Genomic DNA, 16,634 nt, shown 5'->3' with positions numbered 1-16,634 from the left:
GTTGCAGAGAACCTGATTTGTGCGTTAAAACATTCACCAAATTTGCTTTCACATACAGAGAATTAATAATACGTAACAAATAATTTACCGTCACATGCAACACGCACTGGTTAACTATACGTATAGTTTCATTTTTTACCATAATCATGAAAAGTTGATTGCTACCGACGAACGATGCTTTCAATTAAAATCGAGAATTATACTAGCGGAGGATAAGCGCTCTGTGTATTAAAAACAGTCGTACAGGTTGCATTATAATCGCGTTGAAATCGAGCAACGTAAGAATTTTTTTTCATGCCTCACCAACAATTTTTCAACCCAATCCCTCGTACTTTATTTAATTATAAATATTGTGCGAATATTCAAGTTAATTGTAACAAGAAACCGCGCGTTCGATCAATCGCCTCGTCAGACTGAAAAACAGCTTACGATACAAACAGTACAATATTACCAAATTGTCTTGCAATTAGTCACGACCGTTATAAAAAACGTTCCTCATCTCGTACCGTAAGCATAAATGTCCCTGCAGTTAACGGTACAACAGTTGCGCATCTTCGCGGATGAGATTTCCCGCACGAGAGATCAGCAGCGTATCGAAAAAGGGATCACCGAGTATAAAGTAGGTACACCCTCGACCACGTAGGCGAGAGAGAAGGATAAAAAGCTCTCGGGTCCAGGCATCGCGCTACAATCGATTCTCTCGGCTCCAAAGGCGTCGGCATCGGGGCATCGGGGCTCCGGTCATCCGGTCATCCTGTAATCCGGTCCGCACGTTCTCGGCTACGAATGGTCAATCTATAGGGTCAATGAGTAGGGTCGAACCGAGATACATCCACGGAGGTGGGCGTAGGCTCTCGTCTGCTCACGGAATGCGCGATCGGTGTGTCGAACGAAGACGGGCCCGCGTTTACACCTGCTTACAGCTTACCGCTCGCAACAGACGCGAACCGGAGGCGAGTGAGAAGGATGGAGGGATGATTTATTTCTTCTTCTTTTTTTTTTTTTTATTCCTCCTAATGTGGGAATGTTCCTCGCAACGTCTTTGGGGAATATTTTGCGTATACCTACTTGATAGGGTGGTCCTTGAAAAGGTCATTTTTAAATGTCGATTGGCTCACACCCCGAATCGATTTCGAATTATTCGAAAATAATTTCCTCATTTTTTTTTCAGATTGTTATCTCGAATCTAACGCGTGCCCCTAAAAGGGTGGATTTCCCCGTTTAACCATTTCACGGGCACGTTCGATCCACGGAACGGATTTGGATAAAAAAAAAATTTGGCGTAGAAGAGTTTCTCTGGCCGGTGATTACAAATCTGTACTCGAAATTTGAAAATTCAAAATGGTGCATCCGAAATGGCAACACCGAGTGAGTTTTGGGGTTTTTGTTAACCATATTGGGTCCGCCATTTTGAATTTTTCAATTTTCAGTTGAGATGCGTAATCAGCGATCCAAAAAACCTCTGTATACCAAATTTCATCGACATTCGTTGGGTAGATTTAATGTACCCCTAAAGTGGTCAAATGGAGAAATCCACCCTCTTACGTGCACGGGTTAGAGTTGAGATAAAAATCTGAAAAAATTGGGAAATTAATTTTCAATATGGAGCCGATTTAAGGGGTTAGCTGGCCAAAATCCAAAAACAACCTTTTTAAGGACCACCCTAATACTTGGCAATATAAATCAGCTCGTTTTTCATCGTTATTTTCACCGGTTTCGAAGACCTTATAAGAGGATTTCTAATTAGCCCGAAGTTTTGCATAAATTTATCTGGGTCGAGGGCGCAATCTCTCTTTCTTTCTCTCTCTCTCTCTCTCTCTCTCTCTCTCTCTCTCTCTCTCTCTCTCTCTCTCTCTCTATTTGAATCTGTTATATAAGTACGTATATATCTATACTTGAATAATCTTTTATATGCAGGAATCCCGCGGTTAAATGTGACGAATACAAAATTATTCCGCACCGGATGCGGAGAGTTGCGGGTCGATAGATTATACTATCAAAATTGTATAACGAACTGTGATATAAACATTACATCTGAGAACATTTGGCCTACTAGGTACCGCGTGCTTAATTTTTTCCCTCGTTGTTTCACTAAAACAATAATCAAAAATCTCTCACGACTACAGAATCAAAATTTTCAGAGTTCGTATCAATTTTACATACAGCAATTCGTTATTCACCAACACTCTACAATGCTTTGCCAAGAATTGAATCGTAAGTATAAGAAGAGCGGCGATTTCCTGAATCAATAATATACGCTGCAATAAATTGAATTTTCTACAATATATTAAAAATATCGTACTTATTTTTCGAAAAATATTCTCTATCCGTTTATTCAGCAAGCTTCTACTTATACAAATATAACACAGCATAAGTTAGGTATATAATACTTGACTTGCAAAACTCCTGCTAATGCGGCATATTTTTATCTCTTGACTTTCTTTACGCTTCCACATCGGCACTTTTCTCGCAGGTTCGACGAAGGCTTCGAATCTTTTTATCTCTTTCTTTTCATGTTATTTTTCCCCATGAACACATTTAATTAGCATAAAATTTTTCAGTACGGATCATCCGCACGGTTCGCGGGTAGAAACCGCGTGAAGAAGCTTCGAATTTAGAATGTAACATATATTTCCTTTTCAACATTGCGAAACGTTCGAGGTAAAAAAGAGGGGTGGAAAAAAAAAATAAACAAAAAAAAAAAAATAAAAAAACCAACCAGGAAAGCCAAGATAAAATGATCCGTCACGACATCGAATATATTCCTACACCAGGTCAGCGAATTCTGACGATGGAATCGCGTTTGTACCCTTAGAGATAAGGTTACGACAGGTCAGTTTCACGCCCGTGTCAGCCCGCCGACACGTGTCCGTATCCGGTTTCCGTATACCTACATGCGTTACGTGTATACCTAGGTATGATTTTCAACAGCGCTGCTATAAATAAATTCCGAGCTGCCCGACGGTCTTCGCCTGGTATAACCGTCAGGTGATGGTTTCCGCATTAGAAGCAGTAACGCAGCGCAAGCGCCTCTGTATAATCCAAGAGTTATTGTTGGCCGGGCGTTGATCGCGGAGGGGTCAGCGTCAAATTCATTATTAACGTATACTTCTTCGAGGGTTGATTGGGTCGGGGCAACAGGGGGTGGGTGGTAAACTATTAAAGCCAAGCGAAGCCGCCGCCACCGTGCCGAATTGGCAAATTGGCATGTACAGGTATAAGCTGAGTGGAAAAAGGGGTGAATACTCGCAGGCCAGCTGTCAGCTCAATTAATCCTATAGCGAAAAGAAATCCCGGTCAGAGGTTACCGAATTATGCACCCTTTGCTCAAATTTACTCCTACACGATTTTACTTATACGTTAACACATGCACCCGTCGCGCTGTGTTCGTTTCTAATCGAACGTACGATATGCACAACTATCGACGCACTCCGATCGGCAGAAAAGTTCACGATGCAAATTCGCAGCTGCGATATATAACACATAATTGACGAATTCGTTAATTATATACGCGGCGGCGAGGATGTGATCTGAAACCAGTTCAGCCAAATCTAAGCCAGAGGCTTTAACAACCGGTGCAGCGACTACATATAATAAGGACTTTGTAGAATTAGTCTCATTACACCGACACAGTCGTGTATCAATGTACGTATGCACGTATACATATAGACGCGGGTTTTAATAGCTGGTTCCTATACGTGGTTTTCGGAGGTTGCGGGATTATGGTCCTCGGGTTGTGCGGCTGAAATTTGCATAGGTATAATTCGGTTTCCGAAACTCCCGTTGCCGCTGCTGCTGCCGTAGGTGGTGCTACTTGACGATGGCTGAATACCGCGTGTACGAAAACTCGAAAGCCTCGTACGGCGGAAAGGAAAATAGTTTCATTAGCGGGTCGGTCTTCGTATCAGATTTAAACCGAAACTAGGCGGGCCGACGGACAAGCAATAGCACCGAAATACGAGCAAAAGGTCGTCCGGGGTCGCGAACCGGCCGCAGGAGGCAAACAAACTTGCAGAGGTAAAACCTTTCCTCGCGCATCCCGCCGCTGCAGGACAGGAGTAATTAATCTAGCCCTACACCAACCAAACACCGGGACACCTCACTAAAGGTGACAAATTGCCTTCACGCGGCTGCATCGCGGCCACCCCGTAAGCCGAATCCGTACGCATGCGTGTGTGCGTGCGTGTCTCGTGTGGCGGTTTTCCACTCGCCGAGCCGCGTTATCCAAGATTCGATTACCTCCGTGCGGATGCGGACCAGCCGGCGGATCTCTCACGATTTCCGACCATTCGATATATTTCGTATAAAAGGAACGGATTCCTTACACCCGAGTAATTATTCAGGCGAGACAGGGTCGGGTTGATACGGGTGAGAGGTGAATTTTTTTTTTTTTTTTTTTACTGCTTAATTCGGCGCTAAATATCGGGCTACGATTGTAATATATAATACGAATATCGGTCAATCCGTAGTAGCACGGTTACGGATAATCATTAATCTTGATCTGTGCAAATTTGAATCCTCAGAATCTCCCTCGGGGAAGAGATTTTTTCAGGTCGCAAAGTGAACGGTTTTTTTTTTTTTTTTTCTCTCAACATCCGAATAGTTTCTTTTACGTAACGAGGAATGAGATACTGAACAAATTGAAATAAGAACGACACCTCGACTCGTAATCTCACGTCTGTGTCATTCTATAAACACTGTGATTATTTTTCTCACCAACTCTCGCTCTCTTTATCCAAACGGAATAGAAAAATTTATACACCTCGAAAGTTTTTTCTCTCTCTTTTTTTTTTTTTGAATTCTGGAATCCTTGAAACGACTGGGTTTTGATCTGGGGTTTCAAATACTCTTTCATCATTAAAAAACGGGGTTACTTGTAATTGTAGACAATATTAATATTTAATACGGTATACAATCCTCAATATATACCATCGCTCAAAGGGTAAACAAAAAAAAAAGTAAATAAATAAATGAAACAACGTCAAAAGAGAATAATAATTTTTACAGTACAAAGAACTCACCCTTCGACTGTTGCCATCCTTGGGATTGAGATCGGAAGCCACAGTGCCGAAAATCGTAGGCTGTAAAAAAAATTTGAACATTGTAAAACCCACCACTAACAGTACGATAATAGAATTGAATACGTGCAAAGCAATAAGCATGAATCTTCAGCAGGTTGAACAGCAACAACGAACTAACGAGAATCCGTCAGTTCTGGGCGCCTAATGTGGCCTGTAGACCAACAGCAAATACAAATTCCCTTAATTTGTAACAATACATTGTTCGTAAACAGCGGCAACGATAATTGCCCTCGTAAATATGACCCGGCATAAAATTTTCTTCCCGATACTCCGCACTCCTTACCAACTCAAACGTGACCAAAGCGTTACACGTATAATGCAGACTTGGTGTGCGGGACAGATGATGCGCGACATACGTATGGATATGCATGTACAAATGTATACAAGCAAGCGCCTATGCTCTATCGGTAACGCTTGCGCACAAAGTTAAGGCAAACACGCGATAGCCTAACCCTAAATCAACAAGACGAACTCCGCCTTAGAACTGACAAGAACCGAAAACTGGATGAGTTAAACGGACAACTTTGTATTAACGGTAACTGAAACACTTGAGCGAAGAATACATCGCCTTGCAATTCGTACAAGAATTATCTGAAAATCTAACGCTTCAACTTTAATGGTAATCATTGAGTTTGCAAAGAAGATAACGTCAATTTTTAACCTTATCTGTATCAATTTATCAATATCTGTATATAATGATAGGATGATAATTATAATACATTGAACTCGATAAATTCAAGCTTGAATAATGAATGACACTTATTTTTACAAAACATCATTATCTCGTTCGAAAATTCGTATTTTTGCATCGAAAGGCGGATGGGGAAAAGTGCACGTCGTGTTAGAATGAGAAGAGATTTTTTCTTTTTTTTTTGCGTTAATTTCTTCTTTTTTTTTTTTTAGTTTATTACAATGACCGCACGTCCAGTTGAACTAGTTTGAAGCGAAGCTTTTGCGGCAACTCTCTGGCAAGCTCGTGTGGTGACACTGCAAGTTTAACTTTCCCGTCTCCTCCGCGCCGATTCCTGCCCTCGTGTTATAGCAAAATTATCGATCGTTGGAAACTTTGCTCTTATCTCTCACCCCACACCGAGTAAGTATAGTTGGTGCCGAACTGGTGGACGAACATCTCCCCTTGTCCACTTGGAAATGCTAATAGATTCACACGTACCGCATTCTACTATTCGGAAATAAAACATAGTACCTGTACATCCCTGCGTTTCTGCCGCACCAGCCTTAAACACTTGTCGCTAATTTCGCCTCAAAGCTTTAACACCGCCGCAGGTGTGCACGACACAGGCTTACAGATAGACTTATTATCCTTTTTGTCGTTTATGCACCAATTAAGGATCATCGAAGTTTCTTTGAAATTTCGCGGAAATTAATCCCGGACTTTCGTGTGTTAAAAGTCAATTTTACTGTAGGTATAATAACGTAACGAACCGCTGATCGAAGTTAAGGGTGTGTAAACTGAATAACGTTTTATTCATATCTGCAAGGAAATAGGTTTCATAAAACGTTACAATAATAACCAGGCATTTGCAATACGCTCGTGCAGAGCCGTATGGTATAATATTAGATACTGCGGCACATGATGTAGAAGTAAAATTTCAATTACGTTGAATATTATATATGCGGTAGCTTTGACCGAGTACATGAAACAGCTATCGGGGAAAATAATTTTTAAATAACAAGATTGATCGGTTTGCGCGGCACGGTTTTAAATTGCAAAAACTTCAACTGCACGCGCTATGTACATTGTTATACATATATGAGACAAATGGGACAACTTTTCTCGTATATTATATATTTCGAAAGTTTAGTTTACCCATTATATACATATACGTTTCAGACTTTATTACGCGTAATACGTAGGTAGATAAAGTTGGATATATTAAAATCGGTAATAATCCTAAAATAACTCTTATAACGAATATATCTGCTCAGTCTTTCGCTGTTGGAGTCTCGTTATATCGGCGGACGCAACGTGACTGGTGCATTTATGCGAATTGATCACTTTTTTTCTTTTTCCTTTTCGCGAAAGAACGAATCGAGAACGAAGTCGGTATGAGAATTGAATTATCAAATGTCGTTACGCTATCTCCTTTCTTTTCTCTTGTTCCAGCATACGCGAAACTTCCGTGACGTAAAAATAGTCCAACGACCATGATATAAAAAATTCGTATTACCTGTAAGTACACTAATGTATGAAACGACTATTGAATTTGTACGAATAGCCATAACGCGCGCACTCAAGAATCGTAAAATTGAATTACATCTTTACGAGTACATTTATTCATTGTTTCAATATTTTATAATCGTAAAAGTTTTCTTTAAATCGCTTATAGAGGAATGAAAAACCGGAAGGTTCTAGTGTTTTTCAAAATCGGTTCAAATTTTGAGAAAAATAAAAAATGGGTACCCGCCTTGCTTGTAAAATGAAAAAATAACCAGCGAAATTACGGTAAAGAAAATTTGATAAATCATGTGCGAAAATTCGACGAAAGAGATTCCGAATATATATTTTCTCTCCAAGTAAAGATTCACTCTTCTTTCCGCAGAAATCCTACCTATAAGTAATCTTGAAAGGAAATAACGGGAATTGAAGGAAGAAGAAAAATCGCGACGGGGAAATTGCCGATCGTAAAAGCTCGGGTGATGGAAATTTGAATGGATTAAATGGCAAAATAAAAAGCGTAGATAGGCATATGCGTGATACATGTATAGTGAAGAAGTAAAAATTTCACTTATGCCGCCAAAAATTGCGTTAAACCAACAAGCCGGTTGAAAATTCTAATAAATATGAAAATATTCCCTTCGTGAGTAAAGTAACAACGTCGATTAATAAACAAACTTATAACCGATAAGCAAATATCAAAGGCGGTGTTTCGGTTTATTTTGATAAGCACGAGATTTCCAGCTTGTTCATTAGCCCGCGGTTTTATCTCCGCAACATCGCGGAGTAGCATTTTCAGAGATAGAATCTCAGGTATCCCAAGGGTTTCCAGAGCCCGCAGGCTTCTCAATTGAAAAAGCATAGGATCGAGGCAAAAAGTAAAATAAGAGAAATCCAGATGGGAAATCAGTACCTATACCCACCAACTATATACAAACTCCAAGCCAATTACTGACTAACCGATCAAGCTAACGGTCAACTAACACGGTATGAAAAATAATCCGCGAAAATTTTTCAACAAACAAACATCCAGGCGGAACTCCAATTTGAATCCAGTCGTAATTAATTAATTATATATCACGTACAGTCTTACTTTTACCTTGATTTTTCTCAATACCTTTTTTTCCCTTTCAATTTCCGATATTGCTATAGGTACTCACGAAGCTGTGGTTTAATAGATTTCAATTCCAAAACCCTACGTACAAGCTTTTCACGTGCGTCGGTGTAATAAACAGTAATTTAAGATACCTCTACAGGTGTTGCAAGCTCGGTTGATCGTTCTTATATTAAAACTGGAAACCAGTCGATTCAACTAACGACTCAAGAGCAATTAATCGATTACTTCTCAAGCCCCCGCGATTCGGCGTGATGCGTTGTTACGTGTATATTCCACCTCGGTATCGTCTCTGCGGTGGACGTTAAACGTTTCACTACCTGTAACAACGCAACCCGGTATGAAAATGGCGTCGCCTTCCTCGGCGATCGGACCCGCCCTGAGCTTTCTCCTCGTCGTCGACCCGGTGAACAATTACGTCGAGGCTGGAGCCCCGGGTGAGTGCTTGTTAATACTTAAAAATCTTATCTCCGCACTTCGGTCTTTTTTTCCCCCTTGTTTCATGCATATTTTTTAAATGTTCTACCCACTTGACTTTGGCGTTAATTAACTGAAACAAGACCGCCGACCTGCGAAGATTTAAAAATTTACCGCAATCCCAAATTCAGCTGCATGCCGGAACTTTGGGCGACGTTTTACGAATTCTCACTTCATTTTCATTTTCGTTTTCATCGTTCAACTCGTAATTCAGTACCTACGCTTAATTTACGTACATCTTTGTCAACCAATTTTTCAATCTTTCCACGTGCGTTATATTTCCGCGTTTTTGAGTGATCGACTTGTTTCTTGGTGTTTGTTTTTTCACCTCTCTGACGCGAATTGCTCTGGTAAAAATCTGATGTTAGTGCGTGCGGAAAAGGCGCGAGAAACTCGAGGGGAGTTATAATCACAATCCTGGGTACTTACTTTTAAAGCCCGTCGATTGTTAATGTGAAGATTTACGGAATTTAAATCAATTTCTACTGATGAAACGGTTCTTCGGAACATGGCGTAACATTGGCATATTTATTCAGACTCGTTTTTATCTGAAACGCGAGTTAAGTCGCGCGTGTATAAAAAATATTGCGTCATTAATATTCGGATCAAGTGAATATAATCTTTACAATTTCAATATTTTTTTCAAATGTAAATCAACGATAAAATCACACGAATCTAATTTGTACGATAAATTCTGCGATTTGTACATTCCGTTCGGCTGTATTGAATGAAAAATAAAAACTCGCTCTCGCTGTCTCTTGGACAATTTTAGACCACCGTAACATCGGGCCGACACTCTGATTCTGCAATATCTATTAAACTATGTCGACCCTTGTCCAACAAGATTCAATACACTTTTAATCGGTCACCCGTCGATATCGATATCACATCTTCGATTATTAAAAATGATGAAACCTGCCCTTGATATATAGGTATATGGGAAATTCCGTGCGAACACAAACAACTTCGCACCCTAATCATTTTTGATGTTCATCACAATTTTTTTTGCAATTGTCTCAACTCTGATATAGTACCCTGAATTTTTTCCAGATTTCTAGTTTAGCTGGTCAATTATATATGCATATTGAGAGTGGTTCAAAAAGGACGTTTTTTAAAATTCTCAAAACATTCTCAAAAACTGTCTTTTCTTTTCCAGACATTTCAAGACCGGGCATACAGTTTTTGAAAATTTTTTGAACATTTTAAAAACATCCTTTTCAAAATCACTTTTAATATTTATAAATAATCAACTCGTCGGACAAAATCTAAAAAAATCACGGTACTGTTTCAAGGTTGGGACAAATGCAGAAAAAAAATTTGAACAAAATCAAAAATGGTAAGTGTCAAAGGTTGGTCGGGTTCGCATGGAATTTCCCATACTTTCTATATATGTATACATACGTACATGTGTATACAATACATGATATGTATAAGAGCTTGTCTTAAAATTAAGAGGGTTGCTGATGATTTGCGAGATATTCCGAGACTCTGGGATACAAAGTCAAGAGTTGAAATGCTGTACAGTTTTTTTTTTTTTTTTTTTTTTGTAAGATTGGTTATTATACGAATCGAGCTTTATACTAATTGCGAAAAAATTTAATTAGATTTTCCACAAAAGAATTTACGCAACTATAGTTGCAAAAAAATATCTAAAACATGCATATCCAGTACAGAATTTGTAAATACGGTTTTTATTGAATTCTCGACCGTACTTGCAGACACGGTTTGATATTATTATTATTTAAGCCGTGTTCAATTGGTTTACGATTAAATCACGAAACGCGTGGGCTCGGACTCTTTGCGAGGCAATAAAAATGCCCAGGAATTGACACAGCAAAGAGGATAGTAAAATAATATGATAAGAATAAATCATTATACGTGATGTGTTTCGAAAATTTTCTTACAATGTTTATTTTTCCAGGTTTCTGTAGACACATCCACTCGCCAATATAAATATGATAACGGATCTATTTATAAACATTATAAATCTCGAGAAGATAATTTTAGACACTGTACTGAATTTAAACCTACTTCATATTTTTACGATCTTTCAGATTACCTCGATTCCAGAGAATTTTTCAAAAGCATGATAGTTTCGAGATATATAAATAACGCAACTTGGCCACAAAATACTCAACCGACGACGCTAAAGCAGTCAACAGCACGCAGGTAAACATTAATAAATTATAAACTGCGTAAGAATCGAGCTTGATATTAATAATTCACTCGACAGATCGCAAACCAAAGGGCAATGATTCCTGAGAACTTCAGGTGCGCTTTTCTTTTTTATCGTTAAAAAACATTTTCATTCAAGAAACAGGCAGAGTGGAAAATGAGCGACAATGAGGATGAAAACATGGGACAAGAGAAATCGGAATGGCAGAAACAAATCAAGGAGGTCTCGCTAAGGAAATATGAAAAATGGAAAAAGTATAAAGAAGAAATATCCGAAATCCGTCCACACCAACCACCGCAATAAAAGAAAGGAGTAAAAAGATGAAAAACATCGGAGTAAACGATAATAATAATAAAAAAATTAATAACGAGGTGAAAAGTGCGGCGATGGGATTAGGAAGCTGAGTGAAAGAATTCGCTGCGTGATCAGAATCCGAAAACAGAGCGGATATCGGATATCGATAATAATACCGAGATGCAAATGAAGTGATTTGAAACGGGATCAAATCCCGTCAAACAACCAGCGAGAATCTTAGTTGGGGGTGGAGATCGGTCCGAAACTTTTGCTTCCCTTAAACATGGAGAAAAAGAATTCGTATATAATATTTCGTAGCGGATAAACGAAGGCGCGGATTCGTGTTAGGGAAAAAGTGTGCCAGTGGATCAAGGTGAATGGTGAATTCCCGATGGGGTATAACATGAGAAAGTTGGAAGTGCGGAGAGATCGATCGGGGGATGAAATTATTTACCTCAGCAATGAAACAGCCGAGAAGGATAAAAACGACGATAAAACAAGGTGGAGGGAAAAATTAATTCAGAAATTTTTCAGAGTGGTTCAGGAGACAGAATTTCGCCGTAAAAATTATTCGGGTGAAAGATTTTCGGTGAGGAAAAATTCCGTGCGGGATGAATATCGGGAGAAAGAGATGAGAGGAAAGGAGGTCTGCACGGATCAGGTCGCGGTGAAACGAAACACGAAACGAAACACGAAACGCTACGCGGCTCGTCTGCGAACGGATAAAAAAGTTTCGGACAAGATCAGTTTGACGGAAAACGTCAATTTGTCGACTCTCCTTACGAGGAGTGAAGAGAGAGAGAAAAAAAAAGCTCCGAGGCATCGGATCGTTTCTGTTATTCCGATATTTCAAGGCTTGTTAAAATTATCATCCCACCGTTCGCCGCAATTTCGATCAGCTCCGGCTACGGCTATGGTTTGGACGTGAAGGAATCATCGATTGATCGACTAATTCCTGAAAGCAACGGGGTGTCCGCTCGGATGGAGTTGCAACCTATTGTCATCGGATTATCGACTACAGGTTGCGATAAGCGTAGATAACCGTTGCAGTTAATTGTTTACAAACTTGATATTATATATCTGTGTATATACGTGCATTATATATACTATATCATACAAATTCGTATCGATTAGTCTTCCTATTCGAGCTGTGTCCCAACAATTCTGGTTCCAGATACGTTAAAGTTTGACGAAGAAGAATCTATTTTTTCAAGAAGCAACGGATTAAAGGCAATTATTTTTTTCACTTTACTTTATGTGATATATCGTTTGTAAAACGCCCCATTCTGCAGGAATATTATACCTACCTTTGTTGCTAGTCAATCACGGGTGAATAAAATATAAACAACAACTTTACAGAAGATGAGGAAAATTTTTGAAGGTTCTTTTTTTTTTTAACAAAATAAGAGAACCTTATTCCTGATACAAACGTACAAAATAATTACCATTGCGGTGTTTAATTTGGTCAAGTCAAATTGGTTTGTGATTGTACCAATTATATTGATCACACACGGTTATTAATTACTCAGTAATTAATCAATCTCGATACTCATTGGAAAGCGAATTGAAATTCCGGGGTTGTTTGATGTTCGAATCACCCGATAACACGCACGCTATAGTATCCGAACATATCGTGGATATTTGTTTCGTCTCCACAATGGTGAAAAATTGATCTATCAGATTCGTTATATTATCGCAAAAATATTCACATTACAATAGATTCAGAATTATTAACGCTACAGATGGGTTATACGACAATTGTCAGCATAGAAAAGTCAAAATATAGATTCATCGGAATGAACGAGCATAATGCAAAAGTAAAATACCTGCACATTTTATCAATAGAAATATAAAATTTCTGTCGATTCAATACTTGAGCTTTCTTTATTTTGCATTTCTAAATTTTGACGTTTTTATACTTCGACTTTCTGTCAATTTTAAATTTCTGCCAGATAGATTTTCGCTTTTTTTTAAGAATTCTCCATTTCGACGCTTCTATTTTCTAATCCTTCGACATTTTTACCCCCATCCAATTTCATCCACGTCACTCCGAAGCTTGTTCGCGTCTCTCTGACTACGGCGACTATAATCTTACGTCTAAAACTCAGGAAGGGCGTTACACTGCCAGTTTGTAACTCCAGGGACAATCGTGAAAAACGAGCAACGCTTCACCGGCGTCTAGATTCGATCGGCGCAACGATTCACTCACCCGAGAAAAGAAGATAAGAATGACGTTGAGAGTTGTACAGACTCCCTTTTAAATCTACATCAGGGTAAGATCCTTGTTAAACTGTTTCGCCGCCGTCTCTTTCCTATCCCCGTGAAAAAAAAAGCACAGCGAAATCAATGAACAAGAAAGAAAGAAATTTTAAAAGTCATTTATAAACGAGATATAAAAGTCCACGCCTTAATCGCATAAAACTTTTCATTTTTCAACAATTTCGTTGTTTAATTCGCTTTCGTTCGTCGTACAATACGCGGGGTATTTTAAATTCGAATAAAATAACCCATTTCCATATCACGAGCAAGCGATAAAACATACCGACAGACGCTCGCTATAGCATCAAGTTAGAATACTATATATTGTATACACTTGTACACACCGTTCATCTCCGTAGCCGTTGCACAACGCGTGTTCAATTAACAAAACTTTACGGCAAACAAGTCGACGCTGAAGTACCTATAGAGAGCGGTACCAATTATATTCTAGTCAACGATGCGACTAATGTTTCAAATTTCTACATTCACGGTATCCATGTAATTATCCACCGATAGTACAACGTCAAAGTTTCGCTCAATTGTCCCAAAAGTTTCTTCACCTTTGGCCTACATTTTCTCATACGTTTCAAAAAACTTACCTGAAACAAAGATGATAATACAAATCCACGTCTGTAATTATACCTTTTTATTTGATTTTTTCGTTTCGCTTTTTTCATTTTGCGAAAAGAATCGAGGCTCGAAAAGAACAAGTACGCAGATGTAATACACAGTCGTGGTACGAGAAGTTTGACCTGCAGGGACAATATCTGGCTAAAGATACATTCTTACCGTGAAAATAGGAAAAACTTTCGCGGTAAGAGCTGTACAGGAAAAGTTTCTGTATCTGTAAACGGGGGTACGAAATTGGCACGCTGCGAACGACGGACGTGGGGTGTTATTATTTCTTATCTGCGGGACAGCGGACTGCCACGCGGCTGCAGGGTTGTACAGTTAACCAAGCGACGTAAAGAGACGCTCGTTTAAGTGCAACGTATCATTCTGAAGATAGTGCGCGCTTACCTCGTAACGATTATCTTCCGACGGTTAATTAACCCTTGGGATACAGTGACCAACGTGAACAGAGAGCCAAGCTTGCTCGGATATCTCAAATTTACATGGATCTGTACGTTAAGGGGTGAAATTAAAACGCCGTCAAGAAACATTTCATGTCGTTTCAACAAACGAATCAAAAATCGTTCACTTTTTTGATCGTTCCCGGAAGGTTATAATTCTCAATGATTTACCAATTGCCAGAGTTTTTTATTCAGGCGATGAAAAATACGTACAGGTATTTTTATAAAGCAAATATCAAAGATCGCGAGGGAACGGAAGACAAGCCGATAAAACTGAGACTGAAAATATTTCGCAGAGTCAAACGTTTCGTTGAAAAAACAACACCGACGTTCTCGATGACGATGAAAGGAAGGTGGTCGATACACTCTACCATCGGCAATACCCGCTGATCCCCGAGGTAAAACAATCGCGTCCCGTGGGTTCATCAATATTCCTGGTTGCACCAGGTGGTGCAGAAGTGGAAGAGATTGTACAAGTTTCCTGTACCGCGGTATCATTCTAGCAGACTTCCCTGGACACCACGGTGAAAATCCGTTTCGCGAACAACGATTTTACGTCGTTCCGTCGTTTGGCGAGGAATCCGAGTTATTCGGAACAAGGAATTCGGGGACCAACGAGTTTTATCAGGGCTCTTAACTGGTCGCCCCGAATAAACTGAACAAGTCAGATGTGATTGATTTACTACACCGTAGGAATGTCGTAGCTTGTGAAAGCCGAGGAAGCCGGCGATGGTAATCGTAGATACACGAGGAAACGAAACGAGGGGATAACGGAGCCAAGGGACAATAGACCTGCAGTCTTGGAAGTTATCAACAATAAAACAAGACCGAAGGAATATCAGGAGCAGATGTTCAGAATTGAATTGCCCATCGACGACGACAACTTCGAGTATAACGGGGGAGGGAAAAAAACTTTTACTCACAAATGACGTTGTCGAATGGAAGGTGGAACGAAGAGCTAAAAAATAAAAAAAAAAAGAAATACTCAAGGAAACTGCGTGACCCCACGATTGAGATTATAATATAAAAGACCAAACACGAGGAGGAATCGGAAATTGAGTGAGGTGAGCATTTTCTATTCATAACTTTAGACACCTGAATAAAATCGTCCAATTTCCTCACTGTTATCGTACTACAGCGGGGATATGAAGAAAAAACTTTTACACGGGTTACACGGAAAATGAAGAACTCGGGATATTTTCATTTTCACGCTGCACCGGCCACACCGCGGAGCTCGGTAGTAAATACAGAGATGGTCGCGTCGCATGTTGGTCACAGATGGCGAAAATATAGCTGAACGCGATTCGCCCGGTTCCTTAATATTCTTCTCTACCTCGCTTTTCCTCAAACCGTACTGAAATTTATTTGAACCCTTGGTAAACTCGTCTCTTCTTTCGTCGGTCAGCAAAATTAATCTCCTCAAAGGCTGGAAAGCATCATCAACGGAGAACAATGCGAACGAATTATTTCCACGGGATCGTTAGCCAACGAAAAAGGGGGTAACAATTTTGCAAGAATTGTATCGAGCTTATGAAGAAATAACATTGAAAGCCAAGCACGTGACAGAATTGCGACAAATGGGAAATTTCTGCACGTAATTAAGAATGTACTGACTATACATTCTGAAAAAAAAGTAAGTCTCTTAGACAATATTGAATGCTTTTTGATACAATAAAAATCGGATAAAAATCAACCACAATAAATACGATAAGGAAATTAAATTTGAATAATAATAATAATACCCAAAAGTTATCAATAAATCTCAAAATAATGAGACGATTCTTTAAAAACTGATGTCTATTCAGAAAAATCAACGAATTCATTTCACAAAATAATGTTTCAGCAAAATTTGTTAAACAATGCTTTGTATGAACAATTTGCTGATAACTTTTGGGCATTATCATCATTCAAATTTAATTTTCTTATCGTCGTTATTGTGGTCGATCTTTTCCCGATTTTCATCTTATCATAAAGTATTCAATAT

At 39.2% G+C, this 16,634-nt stretch overlaps 1 protein-coding gene across 1 annotated transcript in view; it reads right to left on the bottom strand.

Moving 5' to 3' along the window:
- The window catches only part of LOC124179024, a 188,632-nt gene that overhangs the window by 104,184 nt on the left and 67,814 nt on the right, over positions 1 to 16,634 (bottom strand). Inside the window, exon 3 of the mRNA XM_046562979.1 lies at positions 5,022 to 5,081. Within this exon, the coding sequence (XP_046418935.1) occupies positions 5,022 to 5,081 (60 nt within the window). The remainder of the gene's footprint in view (positions 1 to 5,021; positions 5,082 to 16,634) is intronic.

The sequence above is a fragment of the Neodiprion fabricii genome, chromosome 1 (genome assembly GCF_021155785.1).
Source record: "Neodiprion fabricii isolate iyNeoFabr1 chromosome 1, iyNeoFabr1.1, whole genome shotgun sequence".
Taxonomy (NCBI): Eukaryota; Metazoa; Arthropoda; class Insecta; order Hymenoptera; family Diprionidae; genus Neodiprion; species Neodiprion fabricii.
This window is presented reverse-complemented; position numbering and strand designations above follow the sequence as displayed.